This window comes from Notolepis coatsorum (assembly GCF_963971535.1).
Source record: "Notolepis coatsorum genome assembly, chromosome: 15".
Taxonomy (NCBI): Eukaryota; Metazoa; Chordata; class Actinopteri; order Aulopiformes; family Paralepididae; genus Notolepis; species Notolepis coatsorum.
Genome location: NC_140179.1, coordinates 9,764,889 through 9,789,611, shown reverse-complemented (window position 1 = coordinate 9,789,611; position 24,723 = coordinate 9,764,889). Strand labels below are relative to the sequence as shown.

General features: G+C 42.9%; 1 protein-coding gene across 1 annotated transcript; it reads left to right on the top strand.

The window, feature by feature from the left end:
* The first annotated feature begins 10,000 nt into the window (after positions 1-10,000).
* Positions 10,001-23,215, top strand: uqcrfs1 (ubiquinol-cytochrome c reductase, Rieske iron-sulfur polypeptide 1). The gene is made up of 2 exons (XM_084330300.1): positions 10,001-10,267; positions 22,188-23,215. The coding sequence occupies exons 1-2, from the start codon at positions 10,057-10,059 to the stop codon at positions 22,796-22,798; spliced, it is 822 nt and encodes a 273-aa protein (XP_084186426.1). The 5' UTR covers positions 10,001-10,056; the 3' UTR covers positions 22,799-23,215.
* Positions 23,216-24,723: the final 1,508 nt, after the last annotated feature.

Below are 24,723 nucleotides of genomic sequence, written 5' to 3'. Positions count from 1 at the left end.
CCAAACAACGGGACCGCGGTGGTTCTTTTTGTATTGCTCCTGGCTGTTCAAACTAATTTTACCGTGTGAAAGAGAGAGGAAAGTTGGTTAATTTCCACAAACTACCAGTGAAAAAAAACAGTGTTGGCATGTTGGCTCAGGCTGGCTGCACTCAGGCGGCGCGATCAGCCTGTTGGACAGGGAATGAAGATCTCCAGCGAACACTTCATTGCCTCGGATGATGTTGTTGGGGGTGGGAGGTTTGTCCAGAAGACAACTAATCAGCTGAAGCCTGATGCGGTTCCCTCGGTCTTCGACAGACAGACAGGCGCAGGCAGTTCAGCGTCGGGAGCATTTAGCCTGCTGGCTACCTAGCGCCAGGTACCAGCGTTAGCTCCCGGAGCGATGGCTAGCTAGTTAGCACCAGCCGGGTACCAGCGTCAGCTCCCGGAGCGATGGCTAGCTAGTTAGCACCAGCCGGGTACCGGCGTTAGCTCCCGGGAGCGATGGCTAGTTAGTTAGCACCAGCCGGGTACCGGCGTTAGCTCCCGGGAGCTAACCCGGCTGGTGCTAACTAACTAGCCATCGCTCCCGGGAGCTAACTCCGGTACCCGGCTGGTGCTAACTAGCTAGCCATCGCTCCGGGAGCTAACGCTGGTACCCAGGAGCAATACAAAAAGAACCACCGCGGTCCCATTGTTTGGTAGGCAACATTTGACTGACCCGACAGTCCATGTTTACTATGCAGCTAACCAGCAGTGTACTGTATACACCAAACCAACACCGTGACGTCAGCAACAAAATGGCGGCGCACATGTTCATAAATGCTACATAAATGGACATTACAAATCGTTTTTTTTTAGAAACACCTTATTTTTATAACGTGATTTTTTTCTGTGGTTTATCTAAATACTAATTTGATGCTATGACTATGTGTTTATCGCTATGCTTCATCTCCCCTTTAAAGGATAACTCCACTATTTTGGGAAATTAGCTTATTTAACATCTTCCCTGGAGTTAGACAAGAAGATGCATACCTTTTTTGTCTCTGTGCGTGCATTTTAGCTTTGGGAATAGATGCTCCGTTAGCATAGCTTAGCTTCATCACTGGAAGTGAGGCAGGACAGTAGCCTTACAGTGCCTTACAGTGTATTGCAAGGTCTGACATTGACCAAACTTGATATGCATGACCTTGGTGGGCTCTAGGTCAACTCCTGAAAAGGGGGTCAATGTCAGACTTTGCAATCAAAAGTTAGGGGGCTAATAACCCTTGCCATAATTTCAGTGCGCCCCTAACTTTTGATTGCAAGGTCTGACATTGACCCCCTTTTCAGGAGTTGACCTAGAGCCCACCAAGGTCATGCATATCAAGTTTGGTCAATGTCAGACCTTGCAATACACTGTAAGGCACTGTAAGGCTACTGTCCTGCCTCACTTCCAGTGATGAAGCTAAGCTATGCTAACGGAGCATCTATTCCCAAAGCTAAAATGCACGCACAGAGACAAAAAAGGTATGCATCTTCTTGTCTAACTCCAGGGAAGATGTTAAATAAGCTAATTTCCCAAAATAGTGGAGTTATCCTTTAAACCCCATTTCATTTTCCTCTATTTTCTCAAGATAGATCTTCTGATCATTCAAAAATCTAATCGAATGATCTTGGATAATTCTGGTCCTTTTTTTGTTAAAACATCGATTAAACCATTAAGGGAAAGCTGTGATGCAGGCGATCATTTTTCTTAATGTAGAGCTATTGTCAAGCATGTCTTACCTAGGGCCTTGTATTTGCCATAATAAATAATAATAACTAAAAAGATCTTGACAAATAATGAGTCTTCGCAGGCCCGCAGTTATCTGATGTAACTTTGACCATAGGGAGTCCAATTAATCTTAATGCCATATTTGTTACATGTAATGATTACCGTTAATGTTTCATATTGACGTCCCGCCTCCTCTATCACCACACCCCCCTCGACGGGAGAGTGAGGATCAATACTATAGGACAGGGGTCGGCAATTAGGTCTGGCCACGGGCCAAATTTTCCCCAAGCCATTGAATGGCAGGCCAGGACCAAAAACAATGGCTAATTTAATATAATGATAGTGAAAAATGCAGCACCGCGGCGGGTGCATACACATAATAATAATAATAATAATAATAATAATAATAATAATAATAATAATAATAATAATAATAATAATAATAATAATAATAATAATAATAATAATAATAATAATAATAATAATAATAATAATAATAATAATAATAATAATAATAATAATAATAATAATAATAATAATAATAATAATAATAATAATAATAATAATAATAATAATAATAATAATAATAATAATAATAATAATAATAATAATAATAATAATAATAATAATAATAATAATAATAATAATAATAATAATAATAATAATAATAATAATAATAATAATAATAATAATAATAATAATAATAATAATAATAATAATAATAATAATAATAATAATAACTTTATTTGTATAGCACTTTTCATACAGAGGTTGCAGTTCAAAGTGCTTCACAACAGTAAAAAATACAGGCATAAGCGAGCATGATGCACTCGCAAATGGGGGACCCTGATGTAAACAAGACAAACGTTTTTCTCTGGTCTGCATACCCTTAACAATTGTGTGTATTGAGCCATACTGTATTGTACCCATTCTGCAATCTGTTAAATAAAGTTTTCATTCATTCATTCATTCATAAACAGCAGATCAGCTGTTGCAGATCACCGCGGCGGGTGCATAAGTAACACATGAACAGCAGATCAGAATGCATGAAAACACGACTCACCATAACTGCCCTGGGCTTGTTCAGTCCTCCAAAATCCCTGCTAATGTTTGAAACATGTCAAATATCCACTCGCCGCCCTCCAATTTCAGATTGGCGTTGAATGCAGCTACTTTATCTGCCAACTTGAACACAGTTGTTATCATTGCCTCGTTTGCTATCTTGTCGCCACATATTATGCAGAGAGGACGTCGGCACGCAAGAATCACCGACCTGTTGCGATAAACCCATATTTTAAGTATGACTCCTGTTTATTAAAAGAAGCTTTATGTGTCTTGGAGGTCGTAGACTCCTCTTCTGGCTCCTCAGTTGGTATTTCCCCGTTGCAAAGAAGCTATCCAAAGACGTTTGTTTTGTTTTTTTAACACATTTTTGCTAACGTTAATCGCTTGCATCTCGAACGCGGAAGTGAAAGTGCGTTAGGGAAAATATACACACGGCCCGGTGGGACTATTCCAGTGGTTCTCGCAGTCCACGTGACCATTTCTAGCATTTAAATTGGCTATAGATATGATGAATAGATAGATACAGCTTCACAAAGACACTCTGGCGTCACGAGTGAATATTTCACGGGCGTAAAATAAATATCATATTCTCAAAATAAACTGACGGGGCAGAAATTATTGCTGGCGGGCCAATGTCGGCCCACGGGCCGCCTATTGCAGACCCCTGCTATAGGAGGTTGACTGATTAGAATGTATTCTGTGCCCTCAGATATGTGATTCATCATATTACGATGCAAAAGGTTTTGTGACCGGAATGTGATGGGTAATCATTATATTTAAGCGAGTTTAAATGAAAAATCAATGTAAAGCCTATCGAAGGCTTTGGGTTACACCTTTAAGGGCATTGCAGATTTGAAAAGCCATTGACCTTAATCTTCCTCTGATATGTACTGTATGTACCCCCACCCCTCGCTGATTAACATGGAACATCGATTTGCATATTTAGAGTCCTAATAGCGGAGCCTAGAGAAGCATGTCCCCTCTCCTGATCTCTTGTTGCTGCTATTGTACAGGCGTTTGAAGTGGAACTCTATACACTTATTATTAGTCCATCACACCAAATCTGAACAGACAAGGCGTTTAATTGGATACTGGCCATGAAGCTCCCGCTATAAAACTGTGGACGGAGTCGAAACATGTGTGTATGTCTATTTGTTTGGTGTAGGGCCGGATTAACGAACGGGCAGTTTTTTTTTTTTTTTTTTTTTTTAGATCGATGTCATACTGTGACACTGAAATGAAAACATATTTCATCAACTAAAATATACAGTACGTCACACCCCGTGCCTCTCCCTGCCGTCTGCAAGTGGCTAATCTTGAGTTTCCGACCCCCCAGTAAGCTAACCATGGATAAATCCAAGAAAAGGAAAGTCTGAGGAAAATAGAGGGTTTAATTCAGGGTGGACAGATTAATTTGCTTTCATGACTAACAATGCAGGATTACCTGTAGCCTATGCCTGATATGTGGTGCAAAATTTGTGAAGAACAAAAAATTTACTTTTTATTTTATATTTTCCACAAATAAGGGAAGGACTCAAATATACCTGAATAGTTCAGGGTTTTATTTCAAAGTCGGTCTACAGACACCAGTGTTTTGTCTCCTCTTCTGTGTTTTATTTAAAAATAGGTCTACACAGCCAGTATTTTTTCTCCTCTTCATAAGAGTTTGAGGTTTTCCTTTGTTATAACAGGTAAAAACAGCAATAAAAAGTCAAAACTTTTCTTTTTGTTGCTTTATAATTCCATTAATGCAATAAGTATGAAGTATAATAAATCGCAAATTACTTTGGGTATGCAATTGTCAGGCATTTTATGCTAAATGTGAGGTATGCTTGGGGATATATAAAACGTTATACACTGTGTTATCTTCATTTTAAGGGTAAATAGGTTGTGCGGCTCCCTGAGCATTTTATTTTGCGGGGTTTGATAGTAAAGGTTGCTGACCCCTGGACTAGACGTATAGGGAGGGCTGGAAATCTATAGTGCTCCCTCTGTCCTGTGGAGGGCGGCAATAGACGCGTAGTCCGCCGGAAATATACAAGAAGAAGAAGAAGAAGACTAGACGTAGACGTAGAGTCTGCTGTCACGCCCGCGTCTAGTATTTTACCAACGGATTTCCAGTTCCGCGTTCGCATTCTGCAATCTGATTGGCCACTGACGTTTCTGGTGCGATCTGATTGGCCACTGACGTTTCTGGTCATGTGACATGTGCGCCCAATCGCCTGATGCGCCCATTTCCGCCTCGAACAGCCTGCAAACTACCTAACGCCTAGTTTATCACTGGTTAAGCTTAGGCGACTCTTTCGAAGTTGGTTAAGGTTAGAGTTTGGAATCAGGGCTGGTGTTCTATCACCCTGCTCTAAGACAAACTCTAACCTTAACCAACTTCGAAAGAGTGCCTAAGCTTAATCGGTGATAGAAACAGGCGTCACACGATTGGCGCAGATGTCACACGCCCAGAAACGTCAGTGGCCAATCAGATCGCAGAACGCGAACGCGGAACTGGAAATCCGTTGGTAAAAGTAATCAGGCGTCACGCCGGCATCTCCACATCCCAGCCCCGACACGAATGAGGCAGATTGGGATCATGACAGACAGCAGAGACCTGCCGGTGCTGATAGGGGATATCCTCGAGCTCCCCCTAGTGACTAGGGGCCTCCACTACACACTAGTAAAAAAAAATTAAAGAAATACGAAAAAAATATATATATAATCAGATCCAGTGTTTACTTTCACAGCATCTATAGTGATACTAGTATCATCTCATCTCTATCTATTTTTATTGAATTTTTTTTCTATTGCAAATAAAAATATGATTGATTGTTTGATAATGAGGGGGTGAGAGACGTTGAGTCTACGTGACACTGACGTCCAGGTCCAGGGGTCACTGTCAGGTCAGGTCAGGTGACCACTGACCGCGAGAATTGCACTTGCAAGTTGATCAAGTAGGCTAAGACTTGAGTAGTACTGTATCATATGAGACTCAAAAAACATGGATAAAAAAGTTAAACGGTGGGAAAGCGGAGCTGCTAAGTTAAAATCTAAACAGGAAAGGGACAGAAAGAGCGCGTTACTTCGGCAAAGCATACCGACTATCTCAACTTTTTTCACCCCGTCAGATAAGGCTAGCCTGGCTAGCACTAGTATAGTAGCAACGGTAAGAGGCTGAGCCAGGCGCCGCGGGCAGAGAGGACGAGAATGTTAACGTTATTGATGCTAGCGACAGAGAAGAGGCAGCGGCAGCCTCTAGTTCAGCCGGCCCACCAGTGTCTGCCACCTGTTCGTCTACGCCCGCCGCATCTCCACAGCCCAGCCCCAACACCAACACGAATGAGGCAGACCGCGATGATGACAGCCTGCCGCCGGCGGTGCTTGAACATGAAAACCAAGATTGGTTGAACAATGTTACGGATCCAGCTTTATGGGAAGACACGAGCAGCGATAGGATCAAATCTGTGCTCACAAATGTAACAGTACTATATACCTGTATGTCATGTATGTCCCTATGCCATTAATGTCATGATGATGTCATTATGTTGTGTGTCAGTCATACATTTAAATCCGCCCTAAAAACATGGCTCAGCAGCAACTCAAATTGGTCTTAATATGGTTTTTATCCCTTTTATCATAACTTGCTTTTATTTCTCTTTATCATGAGTTGCTTTTAACACTTTCACTGCCACACACGAGATAACTCGGGTTTCCGATAGTTATGTTGAAAGCCACTCACGAGATTTCTCTGAATTTTATTTTTATTTTTTTTTTAGCGATCTGAAATCATATTGCATCACGCGAGCCTACCCGAGTATACCCGAGCGCCGCCGGCGATCATATGTGGAAAAAAGCGCCCCCTATCGTCTCCCAGATGACATAAGGGATTTTGGAATGGACTCAATGAAAATGGATGGGGGGAAAATCCGGTACTCCACATTTTCCAGTCCACTGATCCAGCCGGGGTTACCACAGTTCATTCTGCAGCCTCTCAGCCCCGCGGAATCATGTGTACTACTGTATCACGTTGGATCCATACACTTATCGATTTTTTCGAATGGTGATCAGGAATTGGAATATACCAGTTGGATACCATCTGATGTCAGGTAAGGAATCTATGTTATCAGTGTTAGCATAATCAGACTAATTTTGATGAAGATATAGGCTGTTTTGTGAAATGGGCTCTTTCGGTTTGACTGTAAAAGTCCAAGAGGAAATGAACACGGCGATTATCCGTGCGCGGCGCGAATGTGCTTGCGTGCACGTATAATATTGATCATCTAGCGTTTATTTGAAAACGATTCATAAATAGGCAGACGAATATCAACGTTCTGGAATATTCCAGTAAAATACGATTATCACAGAATGGTCTAGAATGAACTGTTTTTTATTTCAAAACGGGTGCTTTTCAAAATGCTCTGAAACGGAAATGAAGCGATAAAAAACCAATCTGCCTTGACAGCACTGACTGGAAAAGTGTTCTTTGATAAGCGACGGGCAGATTAGACACATAGCCATAATTTAAAACATAGATTAGGCGATATTAACGTTAACATTGAAGTGGACCGTGGCATCAAGGGGGTAAAAAGGAAAACCCGGCGTGGCACTCAAAGTGTTAAGGGTTTGCGGATTTTCTTTTAACATTAGTTGACTGTATGAGTTGTCAGGTTAGGTGTTATTGTACACATTTTTAGGATGTGTCCTGTCTAGTGTACATGTCCATTTGTGTTTTTCTGCCCTTTATGTTCCATGTATGGACCACAATGGAAACAAGCCTTGGCTTTATTGTGTTTTATCCATTTTTTACCAGCGTGTTGACACTGTTATTGTTTGTCTTTCAAATGTTTGTCCTACGATTGTGTCAAAATAAAGTATTCAATCAATTAAATCAATCAACTATGAATTGAAAATGGGGGACCCTGATGTAAACAAGACAATTGCACTGTTGCAGAACTGTTCTTTCTTTGTTTCTTTGTTGTTGAAATATTAAAGTTATCAAAAATGAAAATTTTCTGGTTGTGTTTTCCTGCATTTAACCTTTTCAAACAAAGCCATCATGAAACTGACAGAATAACTGAACAATAAAGTATAATATATTGTGTGGTACCCTGTCAATAACTTTGGCAGACAGGGAATATAATACATTTTTCTCAACTATACTTTCTCTCTCTCGATGGATAGCCGTTTGTTCAGTAGCAGGATTACTGTCATTTTGATTACTGTAGTTTGCCTATGTAGCCTTGGATAGTGGCTGCCCCACCAATGTTTTACATATAAAAACGCCACTGTGCGTGCGTGCACGTGTGTATGTGTGTGTGGGGGCCTCCACAATAGTCTGGCCCAGAGGCCTCTGAATTCTTAATCTGGCCTTGCGTGGTGGTTGTGGTTGGGTCGACAAAATGTTTGATAAAAATGCTCAAACTGGGTCAATTTCGATAATTTTTTCCCCCTCTTCATGAAAGTCACCGTTGGCCTAGTCACATTGTTTATTGAACAAAAATACAACCTGCAAGTTGGCCTTTAACAATTGTGTGTATTGAGCTGTATGAATGAATGAATGAATGAATGAATGAATGAATGAATGAATGAATGAATGAATGAATGAATGAATGAATGAATGAATGAAAAACTTTATTTAACAGATTGCAGAATGGGTACAATACAGTACGGCTCAATACACACAATTGTTAAGGGGATGCAGACCAGAGAAAGACGTTTGTCTTGTTTACATCAGGGTCCCCCATTTTCAATTCATATCGACATTTATGACATACACAACATACATGACATTTATGGCATAGGGACATACAGGTATTTAGTACTGATACATTTGTGACATGAACGGTATTCAAATATACAGTACTGTTACCCATAGATCCTGACAGAGTATATACATATGATGGGGAGGGGACTGTACATTAGGAGGGGGTGGGTGGGTGTGAGAGAAATATACATACAGTGGGGTGGAGACTGTACATTTGGAGGGGGTGGGTGGGTGGGAGAGAAATATACATACGGCGGGGAGAGAATATATATGCGGTGGGGAGGAGACTGTCTATTAGTAGGTGGTGGGGGGTTTGGGCATTTACAGTGGCCAGTTTCAAATTGCAGCCTCCCGTAGGTGCTCTTTAAGAGCGGTTTTGAATGTGGGTAGGGATTCACATTCCTTTACAGCTTTGGGTAGGGCGTTCCACATTGATGTGGCATAATTGCGAAACGTGTTTAGTCCCTTGTTTGAGCCGAATCTGGGTTTAACATGATTTGTTGAGCTTCCTCTGGTGTAGTGGTTGTGGTATTCACTGACCTTTGGGAAGTATTTTGACATGTACATGGGCACCTTAGTCGTATAGTGTATCTTGTAGACCAGGCCCATTGCAAGTTGCTGTACTCTGTCGTCTACTCTAAGCCATCCTAGGTTGTCAAAGTGGGCAGGGGTGAGGTGTATTGTACCCATTCTGCAATCTGTTAATAAGGTTTTCAATCAATCAATCAAAAGACTGCTAAGTAAATTAGATATGGAAGTGTTGAGATATATGTTCTCATATGTTGAAAATGGGATCATATGTTATGGTTGTTAATATGTTTTGTAGTGAGTAGCCTAGACGTTCATAGGCATGTCTGTGTTGTATTGGAAATGTGGTGCAACTCTATTCTAAGTATTGTGTTTTGTTCTTGTTGCAGTACGTAAAGACATGACGGCATGACGCAGTGGCGGGAAGCCGAGCACGTATATCTAGCTGTCAGCTGTCATCGGTCAGCTGTCAGTGCGCACAGGGGTGAAAGGGGTGTGTCACAGCTGGGAATGTTTGGGGTGTTTGTAATGGAGGAGAAGTTTGGTTCACTTATTGTAAATAAACTATTCACATAAAAGAAACAAAACGGATCAGGCGTTCTTTGTGTGGATAAATACATATGATAAGATATGAGCCATGGTGACAAAGAAACAGAACCCTGAGACCCTCTACATTGAACCACACTGATGACGAAGCAACAGAACCCTCTACATTGAACATGGAGAGCGAAGGAACACGGAACTCTACAGGAAGTAACATAGAAATAGAATAAGATATTGTATTATTCATTATGGGAGGATTGTGGAATCAGAGCTAATAATAAATAATAATAATGTGTAGACCCGAATCACGTCAACTTTACGCACTTTCACGTACGGCGTAGAACGTGAACGTAATGACGTGTTTCCGGCTGCTCGCTCCACACACACAAGGTCGTTGCCGCAGCAGCAGCTAGCAGAGCTCCTCAAACATGATGTCCCTGGCCGCCCGCTCGGGGGCTTTCTCCCCCTACATGCAGGCGACAAACTACGCAGTGGCAGGACCCCTCAAAGCTTTAGTACCCGGGGTGGTTGTGAAGGGAGAGACCATCTTGGTAGACGTGAAGAAACCGTTCCTGTGCCGTGAGTCGCTCAGCGGGCAGAGCCCCCGCACCGGGCCTACCGTCACGGCGAGCATCAACGGTGAGTCCGGGGCTCTGAGGGCTGGCTAACCGGGAGCTAACACTAACACTAACCCTGTGGTATAGAACATTCAACTAATGTCGGCTAACGTATTGGTCCAATTGTACATTAATCATTCATATCATATATAACGTTAGCTAGGTAGGTTAACGTTACTGCCTAACGTCCACTGCTGCCGGCGTTAGCTTCGTTAGCTTCGTTAGCCGTGGCCTTCGGGTCATCTCAGGACAACAGAGTGTAACGTTATAATAGGGGACCGATTATTAATAAACAGAGGTTGACGTACTGTATTTGCGTTATTGTTGGCTTGAGAGGAAAGACAAATGCAAACCCCCATATGTCGGAGTGAGCTGAGACTGGCTAAAGTTAGCAGTGCTAGTTAGCTTGTCTGACAGCTGGCTAGCAGGCTGAACTGAGTGTTAGCTGGTTTGATTGAAAATGTTATTACCAGATTGCAGAATGGGTACAGTACAGCTCAATACACACAATTGCTAAGGGGATGCAGACCTGAGAAAGGCTTTCGTCTTGTTTACATCAGGGTCCCCCATTTTCAATTCATGATGAGATAAGATATGATATGAGTAAGATATGACCAGTTTTCTGAGCAGACTGCCGTGCTGTGAACACACAACCTTCAAACCGGTGTATAGGTGGTGTGCAAGTAAACAAAATCTCAACATCTTGGAGCAGCTTTAGTGGGCCTTTACAGTTTCTACAAGTGTTAGAAACTTCTTGAGGGATGTCACATCACTGTCCATGAGAAATTCATTATTTAGTCGGGTGCTATCAAGGGAACCCCCCCCCCCCAGAATCTCACATCAGTGTTCAATTGGGTTTAGATTTGGTACAATAGACCTGGTACTTCATATGATTAAAATAGTTGTCATGCTCATCAAATCACTCCGTAGAGTCGGGCGACAGTGGGCTCAGGAGGTAGCGCAGACGTCGGTATCAGAAGGTTACCGGTTCATAACAGACCCCTCCCGGGCAGTGTGTCGAAGTGTCCTTGACAGGACACTAAACAACACACTGAACCCCTAACTGCTCCCCGTGAGCAGGTTGGCATCTTGCATGCATGGTTGCCTCTGCCATCGGTGTGTGAATGTGAGGCATAAATTGTTAAGCTTTGGATAAAAGCGCTATATAAATCCAGTCCATTTAGCATTTAGAGTAGGAACTAGGAAGACACACCGCTCTATTATCACTCTACACCAGAAACGGGACTCTCTATAAACTTGGTATCTCATGTATATGGCTGAATTTTTTAATATAGCACTTTTATCCAAAGCCCTTTACAATTTCCTCCTCAGATTTTTACCCATTCACTCACACATTCACTCACACCGACGGCGGAGGCGACCATGCTAGGTGCCAACCTGCTCATCGGGAGCAGTTAGGGGCTAAGTGTCTTGCTCAAGGACACTTCAACATGTTGCCCGGGAGCGGGAATTGAACCGGGAACCTCCGGATTACCAGATGACTGCTCTACCTCCCGAGCCACTGTCGCCCCTATGTATGAACCTACCTTAACCCTAACCTTAAAGCGATAGTTAGGTTTTCTTTACGTGGAGTGGTATGAAATAACCTACTTGCCAATAGTTTAATCTATGCATAGATGTTCGCTTACTTACTGAAACCGAGTGAGCTGGGCAGCTTCAGACAGGCAGCACTTACCTTGGAGCAAAATGTATATCCACACCAGAACATGCAAACAAAACTAGGAACTATCCGCAACAGAATACTGCAGTCCTCCTGTTCCCAGGGCTTGGTTCTTCTCTCAGATCTCATTGGACTTCACACCCCACCTTCACCGCCCCTTGAGAGCGCTGCATGGCACAGTACATGAGACAGTAAGTTCAGAATGTTGGACCCATACCTAGAGCTGCCACGATAACCGCATTACCGCATAAAAAATGCTTTCAAACTTTTAAATTTTTTTGGCCCGGTTATCGCCGCGGTAGGAAATATTTAGCAAATTTGTGCGGTAAGGAAAAAATCAATACCGCTGCAGCTCTACATACCCCCAGGGGGCGAAATTAAAGCCCGCCGCCCGCCAGGGGCGCTCAGTTTTTACCTTTGGCGCTTGCCACTGAGAGCCCTGCCCGGCGTGTGGACGTGTAGTTCATAACGATACTCTTATTTTGAAAATCTGTGCGGGTCTCATTTCCGGCCCAAGCACAGCTAGAGTCATAATATCGATGGCTCCGGCAGTTAGCAGCATTCGGTTCGTATGATATTCTTATTTTGAAAAAAAACGTGGCAACGAGTCATATCCGCCCAGCCGGGCCAGCCCTGCAGCAGGAATACTATTGGCTTCTGCTCGTATCAACACAGAGCGGCCCGCAGCTCTAGTGCCACTGCTAACGTTAAGCTCTCAGAATGATAGCAGCTCGCCCGCAGCTCTAGTGCTAACGTTAAGCTCTCAGAATGGTAGCAGCTCGCCCGCAGCTCTAGTGCTAACGTTAAGCTCTCAGAATGATAGCAGCTTGCCCGCAGCTCTAGTGCTAACGTTAAGCTCTCAGAATGGTAGCAGCTCGCCCGCAGCTCTAGTGCTAACGTTAAGCTCTCAGAATGGTAGCAGCTCGCCCGCAGCTCTAGTGCTAACGTTAAGCTCTCAGAATGGTAGCAGCTCGCCCGCAGCATCTAGTGCTAACGTTAAGCTCTCAGAATGGTAGCAGCTCGCCCGCAGCATCTAGTGCTAACGTTAAGCTCTCAGAATGGTAGCAGCTCGCCCGCAGCTCTAGTGCTAACGTTAAGCTCTCAGAATGGTAGCAGTCTGCTCTAGTCTAGATCGGACCTCCATGAGCTGCATAATACCTCCGTTCCCTCGTTAGCTAGCTCGCGTTAGCTAGCTCATGGTAGATCGATCTGTCCCAGTAAACTAAATTGTCTTAACGTTATCTACCGGGCTAGCAGTAGCTACAGATAGCTCCTGATATCAATGTCTTATAACATTGATTGAATGCGTATTCTAGCTGAGGGCATGTTGAATGTGATTTGACAAAATAACCGTAACGTTATAAATAGGGTCCAGCTGCATCGCCGGATAATCCTTGCATGCTGAATGTAGGGTCTAGCTGAATATAGGGTCTAGCTGCAGGGCCGGAGAATCCTTTCTGGAGCTGGAGGCTACTCAAGTATACACACAGACAGTGGAGCTGTTTGCAGATAGCAAGCATTTTGACTTATTGCGTGGTGGCGATGTCTCGCAGATAATACAACTACAAGTATGATTATATAATATATATTTTATTTAAAAAAAATTTTTTTATATAAAATATATATATATATATTTTTTTAATCAAAAAAATGTTGGCAGGTAAGAAATATGCTTGGCGGGTAGACTCTTCCCATCTACCCGCCACTGGCCGGTGAGTCAAAAAGTTAATTTAGCTCCCTGCATACCCCTATTTACTATTCATTAGGGATGTCCCGATCGCCTTTTTTTGCTTCCGATCCGATCCCGAGCATGTGATTTTAAATATCTATCGATCCGATCGTTTCCGATCCGATCTTTCACATTAGTAATCAATTTTGACGCATTTGTCAGAAACTGGCAGAGCGAGACAAGCCCATCTGTTGCCTATAATAGTCCGGGGCGCGAGAGCGGAGGCTTTTGTTATTACATTCACCCTGAGAAATGTGCTTCTGCTTCATATGAGAAATATTAAAAGTTTCAATATATGTTTGCACATTAGTATACATTCAGTGTTCGACTTACGTAATGGTCCATTCTGGTCTGAAACGGATAATCCTCAGTCACGTAACGTTATCCTCCAGGTGAAAGTTAGTCTGAAAACTTCGCCTCCAGCCTGCTGCTTCATGAGTTTTTCCTCCACGCGGAATCTCCTCCTTGCAAACATTGCAACTGGCTTGACTTTATATTTTAAAATGCTTAGTTCCAAACCTCTGACATTAAGTCTAGCTGCTCAAGTCAGTGGATATTAACCGTGTTTCGGGAGCGACGTGTTGTTGTTGTGATCTGTGGTCGCGTGTAGCGTGTAGCGTCTAAATTAAAGGGAATGTTTGTTGCAACGGTGAAAATTAAAGGGGAATGTGTTTGTTGTGGATAATTATTCTGCTCTGTGTGACAATAAATACATTAATGATGATATATTATATGTAATTTAAAACCAAAACTAAGGCCTTCGTATGAGTTTAAGATGTGGACATGGTCATGTTTGTTGAATAAATTTTTTCTTTTTTTGACTGCCGATTTTTATTATTATTTTTTCCCGATCCCCGATACTCTGAAAAGCACGTGATCGACGCCGATTCCGATCACGTGATCGGATCGGGACATCCCTACTATTCATCTATGATATTGTAGAAGGATAGTGTCCTTTCTCTCTGTGCTGTTCTTTACACTGGATAGTGGATACCCAGCACCTCCGTACTTGGCCACAAAACAAATGTGAAGTTAACCTCTTAAGCCCAAGCCATATTTTCAGAAAATTCGCCTAAAAATACATACCCAAGTTAACCCTTTAATCGCCTTTGACGCTTTTCAGAGTCATTCCCCGCCATGCTTATTCTGCCGATGACGCTGTACAGCGTCATTGATATCAATATTTCAAAAATCTGTGATCGAAATCATATTTCTCCCATGGAGACATTATATGTACTGGTGAGCCCCTGTCAACTCTCTAACGGTTCAAGAGCGCCATCTGTTGGCCTCAGGGCAGCTCTGGCTGCAATTGTAGCTTACCACCACCGGTATGACTGTGTATGAAGGAATAATGGACTCTGTGAAGCGCTCTGGGTCTCATGAAGAGCGCTATATAAATCCAAGTCATTATTATAAACGGGGAAGTGGACGCTGGTGCTCATTTCAATTTGGTCCGATCACTCGCGAGCTCGACACAATGGATATCGATCCGTTGCCAATAACTCGATAAACATGATTTGGACGTATATACTATTATACAACCTGGAAATGGATCGGGTATTTCTATATCCCATAATAGAAAAAATTCTGTTCCACGCTCATCTCCCAACGGCGCGAGGAAGCTACAGTGAGTTTCAGCGTTATTTTGTAATGTCTTCTATACTAACTGCTCCAATGATCATATCACCCACACTAGATGAATGATATAACGTTGCCCATGGAATTATAAACGACCCCCCGCTAGAGCTGCCGCGATAACCGCATTACCGCGGTATCGCTGTTGCATCACGCCCACCGCAGAGTTGGGCTGAATACCGCATCACCGCTGATTTTTTTAATAATAATAAAGTAGCGCCCAGACGTTGGACTTGCGGCTCTGCAGATATACCCTACTCGGTTCCAAGCGACCCTATTGGGTAGAAGTGGTACCAGAAAAGTCATGTGAAACATTGCAGACCACAGATTGGTCAGAAGAGAGACGCGTCACACATTGAGTCTCTGAACAAAAACAGAAAGCCGCCATCTTTACTGCCTCGCTAAGGATGTATTTCATTCAGGATTTGTTTGCGACAGCACCAAGTGTAATAAACAGAAAAGGATGGATTCACTGTGTATTCGGCCTCATTTATTGATGAAACAAAACCAACATCAACCCAATTTACCACAGAGCGGAAAGTTTAGTGTCACAACAAGATCGCTGATGTGTTAAGTTTGTTGTTATTAGCCTAATACTAACGTCAGCAGATATACACGAGAGGTAACGTTAAACCCGGGTTGCTTGGTAGAATAGACACAATGAGGTAACGTTAGCTTTAGCACAATAGACACAACGAGAGTTTGGTTAATGTTGTTATTGATTGATTGAAACTGTGTTAAACTCTGGCTTGCTGCAAGCCCTCGGACATGCCCACGGAGCTTTCAGTGTACACAAGCGGCCCCGCCTGCATCCCCACGCGGAGACAAACAGAGTTTTTTTTTTGTGTGCGCACTGTGTGGTAATAACCGCGGCGGTAGGAAATATTTCGCAAATTTGTGCGGTAAGGAAAATATCAATACCGCGGCAGCTCTACCCCCCGCCCATCCGGTCATCATCAGATCATACGTAGATCATTCTAGAAGTACGTCCATTTGAAATTTTTTATCTCGCGCCGATTGCTATCAAACTATACAATCATCAATATAATGCATTTGGGGCTATAAATCACATTCTGGAGAAAGCTGCCGAAAACGATAAAAACACTTATACTTTAGACCGTATTTTAGTATGAATATGTGAATGAAAAAGTATAACGTTGCTACACCCTGAACAATAGATATAGGACTTTGAATGGGCCATGGTAATGTCAATTTAGCAATACAATTTAAAAAGTTATAGCCCTGCAAAGAAGGGGAACTTCTCCATGTTAAATATGGCTGGCGAGGGATGGTAAATTATGAATTTAACCCCGGCGATCAAAGGGTTAATGGAAGATTGCTTCACTTCTACAAGGTCCATTTGCATGTTATCTAGGGACATCTATGGATCTCAGGGAATGTACTCCCAGTGTCAGACATGTTACTATGCTTGAGTAAACTGTAATGAACCAAAGGAGAATATAAATTGTTATTAGGTTTCTTTTTTTTTATTATGACGGTTTCATGCTAACATTGACAAACAGTGAATAATCGCCACTGAGCTCATTCAGCACCTTCTTGAGATAAAGTGTACTAAAAATCTAAGCAAATGAACAAAGCCTTGGTCAAATGATTTACAGGGGGTTTGGTAGATAAAATACTGAATTTTCCTATCCGGACACATGCAATTTGAAATATGAATATAGAATATCAGGCCTAAATCTGGATTTAGTACCACCAGGCGCCCGTTACAGGGCAGCAAAGAATGTGAATGAAATGAGTAAGTACAGTTACTTTTGTATACTGTCCATAGCGCTGCCATTTTTTCTAGACCTTCACAGAAAGGTAAATAAACAATATACGTTGTATTTTATGGCAATACCGTTCAGGTTTCTTCTACACACTGAATTGGACGATACGAAATTGGGATGGGAGGAAAATGGGAGAAAAAGTGGATCAAAACATTTCATTTCATTTCATTATATAGACACAGACCAGCGCGGACCTTCAATGACGAGCAATTGTCATTTCATAATAGACACAGACCAGTGCGAGCAATGTGTCTAACATGCTTTGCATCCTTGCCATGTCCACATTAGCCGCTAAGCTAACTAGCGTTAGCCGCTAACTAAGCAAAGCTAACTAGAGTGACTCCAGGACGCCTGAATACTTTTACCAATGGATTTCCAGTTCCGCGTTCGCGTTCTGTGCTCTGATTGGCCACTGACGTTTCTGGTCGCGCCAATCGTGTGACGGCAAGTTCTGACACCGGTTAAGCTTAGGCACTCTTTCGAAGTTTGTTAATGTTATAGTTTGTCTTAGAGCAGGGCGATAGATCACCAGCCCTGATTCCAAACTCTAACCTTAACCAACTTCGAAAGAGTCGCCTAAGCTTAACCAGTGATAAACTAGGCGTTAGGTAGTTTGCTGCTGTTTGAGGCGGAAATGGGCGCGTCACGCGATTGGGCGCACATGTCACATGACCAGAAACGTCAGTGGCCAATCAGATCGCACCAGAAACGTCAGTGGCCAATCAGATCGCAGAACGCGAACGCGGAACTGGAAATCCGTTGGTAAAAGAATAGACGCCTCCAGGACACCAGTTCCATTAGTGAGGAAAGGGCGGGTTGGGTGTTATATTGACGAGGCTTGACAACTGAGGTTCAAAGATAACTTCACATTTATTGGCTGTTCATTTATATATATCGCTTCATGCATCACGCTCCATACAACTGTGTGTTGACTTCCTAGTGACTGTGACATCACTCGAGTCAACTACGGCATCCAAGAGGCTCAAACTCAAACCTTATACATCACGTCAGGGGTGGCTGAGCCTCTCTCCCTCTCTCTCTATGTTCAATGATTTAAAGTAGCCAAACCTAACACTATAAATACTAACTGGATAGTTCATGATATAAACATTTAAGTTCATTATAAAATTATTAAGTCTGCTATGAGCCATTCTCCCTTTTTGTCTCTGTCTGTCTGTCTGTCTGTCTGTCTGTCTGTCTGTCTGTCTGTCTGTCTGTCTGTCTGTCTGTCTGTCTGTCTGTCTGTCTCTCTCTCTCCGTCTCTGTCTCTCTCTCTCTCTGTGTCTCTGTCTGTCTCTCTCTCTCTCTCTCTCTCTCTCGCTCGCTCGCTCGCTCAATGGTTCAAATGTGAACGGCACCCCTAACCCCTATATACTATTATACAACCTGGAAATGGATCGGGTATTTCTATATCCCATAATAGAAAAAATTCTGTTCCACGCTCATCTCCCAACAGCGCGAGGAAGCTACAGTGAGTTTCAGCGTTATTTTGTAATGTCTTCTATACTAACTGCTCCAATGATCATATCACCCACACTAGATGAATGATATAACGTTGCCCATGGAATTATAAACGACCCCCCGCTAGAGCTGCCGCGATAACCGCATTACCGCGGTATCGCTGTTGCATCACGCCCACCGCAGAGTTGGGCTGAATACCGCATCACCGCTGATTTTTTTAATAATAATAAAGTAGCGCCCAGACGTTGGACTTGCGGCTCTGCAGATATACCCTACTCGGTTCCAAGCGACCCTATTGGGTAGAAGTGGTACCAGAAAAGTCATGTGAAACATTGCAGACCACTGATTGGTCAGAAGAGAGATGCGTCACACATTGAGTCTCTGAACAAAAACAGAAAGCCGCCATCTTTACTGCCTCGCTAAGGATGTATTTCATTCAGGATTTGTTTGCGACAGCACCAAGTGTAATAAACAGAAAAGGATGGATTCACTGTGTATTCGGCCTCATTTATTGATGAAACAAAACCGACATCAACCCAATTTACCACAGAGCGGAAAGTTTAGTGTCACAACAAGATCGCTGATGTGTTAAGTTTGTTGTTATTAGCCTAATACTAACGTCAGCAGATATACACGAGAGGTAACGTTAAACCCGGGTTGCTTGGTAGAATAGACACAATGAGGTAACGTTAGCTTTAGCACAATAGACACAACGAGAGTTTGGTTAATGTTGTTATTGATTGATTGAAACTGTGTTAAACTCTGGCTTGCTGCAAGCCCTCGGACATGCCCACGGAGCTTTCAGTGTACACAAGCGGCCCCGCCTGCATCCCCACGCGGAGACAAACAGAGTTTTTTTTTGTGTGCGCACTGTGCGGTAATAACCGCGGCGGTAGGAAATATTTCGCAAATTTGTGCGGTAAGGAAAATATCAATACCGCGGCAGCTCTACCCCCTGCCCATCCGGTCATCATCAGATCATACGTAGATCATTCTAGAAGTACGTCCATTTGAAATTTTTTATCTCGCGCCGATTGCTATCAAACTATACAATCATCAATATAATGCATTTGGGGCTATAAATCACATTCTGGAGAAAGCTGCAGAAAACGATAAAAACACTTATACTTTAGACCGTATTTTAGTATGAATATGTGAATGAAAAAGTATAACGTTGCTACACCCTGAACAATAGATATAGGACTTTGAATGGGCCATGGTAATGTCAATTTAGCAATACAATTTAAAAAGTTATAGCCCTGCAAAGAAGGGGAACTTCTCCATGTTAAATATGGCTGGCGAGGGATGGTAAATTATGAATTTAACCCCGGCGATCAAAGGGTTAATGGAAGATTGCTTCACTTCTACAAGGTCCATTTGCATGTTATCTAGGGACATCTATGGATCTCAGGGAATGTACTCCCAGTGTCAGACATGTTACTATGCTTGAGTAAACTGTAATGAACCAAAGGAGAATATAAATTGTTATTAGGTTTCTTTTTTTTATTATGACGGTTTCATGCTAACATTGACAAACAGTGAATAATCGCCACTGAGCTCATTCAGCACCTTCTTGAGATAAAGTGTACTAAAAATCTAAGCAAATGAACAAAGCCTTGGTCAAATGATTTACAGGGGGTTTGGTAGATAAAATACTGAATTTTCCTATCCGGACACATGCAATTTGAAATATGAATATAGAATATCAGGCCTAAATCTGGATTTAGTACCACCAGGCGCCCGTTACAGGGCAGCAAAGAATGTGAATGAAATGAGTAAGTACAGTTACTTTTGTATACTGTCCATAGCGCTGCCATTTTTTCTAGACCTTCACAGAAAGGTAAATAAACAATATACGTTGTATTTTATGGCAATACCGTTCAGGTTTCTTCTACACACTGAATTGGACGATACGAAATTGGGATGGGAGGAAAATGGGAGAAAAAGTGGATCAAAACATTTCATTTCATTTCATTATATAGACACAGACCAGCGCGGACCTTCAATGACGAGCAATTGTCATTTCATAATAGACACAGACCAGTGCGAGCAATGTGTCTAACATGCTTTGCATCCTTGCCATGTCCACATTAGCCGCTAAGCTAACTAGCGTTAGCCGCTAACTAAGCAAAGCTAACTAGAGTGACTCCAGGACGCCTGAATACTTTTACCAATGGATTTCCAGTTCCGCGTTCGCGTTCTGTGCTCTGATTGGCCACTGACGTTTCTGGTCGCGCCAATCGTGTGACGGCAAGTTCTGACACCGGTTAAGCTTAGGCACTCTTTCGAAGTTGGTTAATGTTATAGTTTGTCTTAGAGCAGGGCGATAGATCACCAGCCCTGATTCCAAACTCTAACCTTAACCAACTTCGAAAGAGTCGCCTAAGCTTAACCAGTGATAAACTAGGCGTTAGGTAGTTTGCTGCTGTTTGAGGCGGAAATGGGCGCGTCACGCGATTGGGCGCACATGTCACATGACCAGAAACGTCAGTGGCCAATCAGATCGCACCAGAAACGTCAGTGGCCAATCAGATCGCAGATCGCAGAACGCGAACGCGGAACTGGAAATCCGTTGGTAAAAGAATAGACGCCTCCAGGACACCAGTTCCATTAGTGAGGAAAGGGCGGGTTGGGTGTTATATTGACGAGGCTTGACAACTGAGGTTCAAAGATAACTTCACATTTATTGGCTGTTCATTTATATATATCGCTTCATGCATCACGCTCCATACAACTCTGTGTGTTGACTTCCTAGTGACTGTGACATCACTCGAGTCAACTACGGCATCCAAGAGGCTCAAACTCAAACCTTATACATCACGTCAGGGGTGGCTGAGCCTCTCTCCCTCTCTCTCTATGTTCAATGATTTAAAGTAGCCAAACCTAACACTATAAATACTAACTGGATAGTTCATGATATAAACATTTAAGTTCATTATAAAATTATTAAGTCTGCTATGAGCCATTCTCCCTTTTTGTCTCTCTCTGTCTGTCTTGTCTGTCTGTCTGTCTGTCTGTCTGTCTGTCTGTCTGTCTGTCTGTCTGTCTGTCTGTCTGTCTGTCTGTCTCTCTCTCTCCGTCTCTGTCTCTCTCTCTCTCTGTGTCTCTGTCTGTCTCTCTCTCTCTCTCTCTCTCTATCTCTCTCTCTCGCTCGCTCGCTCGCTCGCTCGCTCAATGGTTCAAATGTGAACGGCACCCCTAACCCAACCCTACCTCTAACTCACTGTAGCTATATATCACAGCATATATATATACCTGCATATAACCCTTAGCTCTGGAGGATAGCATGTACTTTAATGCTATATATACCGTATATATATATATTATCACCGCATATATATCTATCCTCACTTATCTGTATTTACCTGCACAGTGCACATCTTCCTTTACTATATCTGTACATATCCTACTATTACGTTGCTGGCCAGTAGTAGTCATACTGTTTTTATTTATTATACTACAACCCTGTACTTTGTAGTAGTTTAATCACCTGTACATTGTATATTACTATTGCACTTTACTGCTACATTTACACTCTGGACACCAACCAAGCATATTTTTCGTTATACTGTACTTGTGCTGTACGATGACGATGCATTTTAATCTAATGTAATCTAATGATCCATCTCTTGTGTTCCTCTTCCAGTGCGCGCAGGGGTGCGCTTCGCCCACACGGACATCAAGATCCCTGACTTCTCCGACTACCGGCGGCCCGACGTGCTGGACCCCAACAAGACGTCCCAGAACAGCAGCGAGGGCCGGAAGACCTTCTCCTACATGGTGACCGGGGCCACCACCGTGGTGACCCTCTACGCCGCCAAGACCATCGTGTCCCAGTTCGTGTCCTCCATGAGCGCCTCCGCCGACGTCCTGGCGCTGTCCAAGATCGAGGTCAAGCTGGGCGACATCCCCGAGGGCAAGAACATGACCTTCAAGTGGCGCGGCAAGCCGCTGTTCGTGCGCCACCGCTCGGAGAAGGAGATCGCCACGGAGGAGGCGGTGAGCATGAGCGAGCTGCGCGACCCCGAGCACGACAAGGACCGCGTGCAGAACCCCAAATGGATGATCGTGCTGGGCGTGTGCACCCACCTGGGCTGCGTGCCCATCGCCAACGCCGGCGACTACGGCGGCTACTACTGCCCGTGCCACGGCTCCCACTACGACGCCTCGGGGCGCATCCGGAAGGGGCCGGCGCCGCTCAACCTGGAGGTCCCCTACTACGAGTTCCCCGACGAGGACACGGTGGTCGTGGGATAGAGAATGGACGGAGTCGGGACTGAAGTGGGACTGAGCTCTTGTTTTAGAGACGGGGGGGAGAGAGGTTGGGAGTTTCCTCAAAAGCGTCGTAGTGCCGTCGATGTGGTGTTATTATAAAAGTGCCGTGATGCTTTTGAGGAACATGTCAGCTAGGAAGAGAGATTTACTACAAGCATCCGTTTGTCTGATTCACCCGAGTCCCGTCTAATTAACAGACTTGTACATGGATGGTCAATAAATAATTGTAAGTAATAAATGTACATTTTATCCGATCGACTCTGTTCCGTGTTATTTATTCTTGCATCGGCTCAAATATATATTTTTATGCACATCTTCGAGAATAAAGACAAGTTAAAAGAAAATGATAAAAAAAAAAAGACAAGTCGGCTATTGACCATCCTCAGTGGAATGACATACTGATGATCCAGCTGTACTGAAGTGATCCAGCGTTGTCACTTGTTGGCCAAGCTGCACAGACAGAATCGTCATAACTCTGTAACCTACAGTCTATAACCTAAAATAGAGATGAAAATAGATCTTCATATTCGATATATGTAGCACATTTTGAGTTTGCCAACGAGTGATAACATAATATAATCTACGCCTAGAAAATCAGACATAACTGTCACAGATGTATGTTGCACTATAGCATCTGGTCTTCAATTATTAATGCTTTGGTGAATATATCTCTGATATTTGATATATGTGCCACAAGCACATTAAGCAAGTGTGCACATTTCTCATTATTTGTATCCACATTAAAGATCCAGTACAATGATGTTAGTCGGAAAAGTCTTGTGGAATGTCAAAGATGCATCATTTGATTAGTTATTAGTTCGTTAACTGTTCTAGTGCACCCTCTCTGAGCACAGCCAACTCTCAGTATGTTGTCGGGGTGCGGCCTTCTGTTCATTGAAAGGAGATGTCAAGGTAGTATAATTCATGAAGCTTTTCAAATGTAAACAAATTCAGGGGACCAGTGTGATCGGTTGCTATGGGTGATTTAACACTGGTTTACCTGCGCTGGCAGGTGATTAATCAAATTGTCACGTTGCTGTGGATGTTTTTGAACCAATTAAATAAAACACAATTGTTTATAACCTGAAAGTAGTTTCATTACTTGTGGACTAACTGATGACTAACTAGCTGATATCCTTTGGGACCAACTGAACAAGTAAAAGGGATGTGCATTACTGACAAATCATTTTCGAATAGTCTACTGTTCTTGGGACCGAATATTTGAAAATTCTACTCCTGACCGACAATGAATCAAAATGACACCATCCGCCATCGTAGCCTATAATAACAGCATTGCATTGGCCTATCACCCGGTTTTAAGGAACAAACAGAAATGGTAGCATGTGCATCTTTTAGATCAATTAGGCTATGAAAATTAGGCTGCCTCTAAATATAAAAATTTATTAAATAAGAATGGTTTGCTTCACTTAAAAAAGAAAAGAAATTATATATATATTTTTCAACTCTTGACATCCCAGAGTAACTAACTCATCCCTACCCAGTAACCTAAGTAGATCATGCTCTTCAGGAAAGCAGAGTAACCCATTAAGTAGATCATGCCATCTCTTCAGGAAAGCAGAGTAACCCAAGTAGATCATGCCATCTCTTCAGGAAAGCAGAGTAACCCAAGTAGATCATGCCATCTCTTCAGGAAAGCAGAGTAACCCAAGTAGATCATGCCATCTCTTCAGGAAAGCAGACTAACCCAAGTAGATCATGTGATCTCTTCAGGAAAGCAGAGTAACCCAAGTAGATCATGTGATCTCTTCAGGAAAGCAGAGTAACCCAAGTAGATCATGTGATATCTTCAGGAAAGCAAAGTAACCCAAGTAGATAATGTGATCTCTTCAGGAAAGCAGAGTAACCCAAGTAGATCATGCTCTTAAGGAAAGCAGAGTAACCCAAGT

Bases quoted from the DNA above. Each gene is read 5' to 3' on its own strand.
- uqcrfs1 (XM_084330300.1), top strand. From the start codon at position 10,057: ATGATGTCCCTGGCCGCCCGCTCGGGGGCTTTCTCCCCCTACATGCAG. The intron at 10,268-22,187 runs GTGAGTCCGGGG...TTCCTCTTCCAG, and splicing joins CGTCACGGCGAGCATCAACG to TGCGCGCAGGGGTGCGCTTC.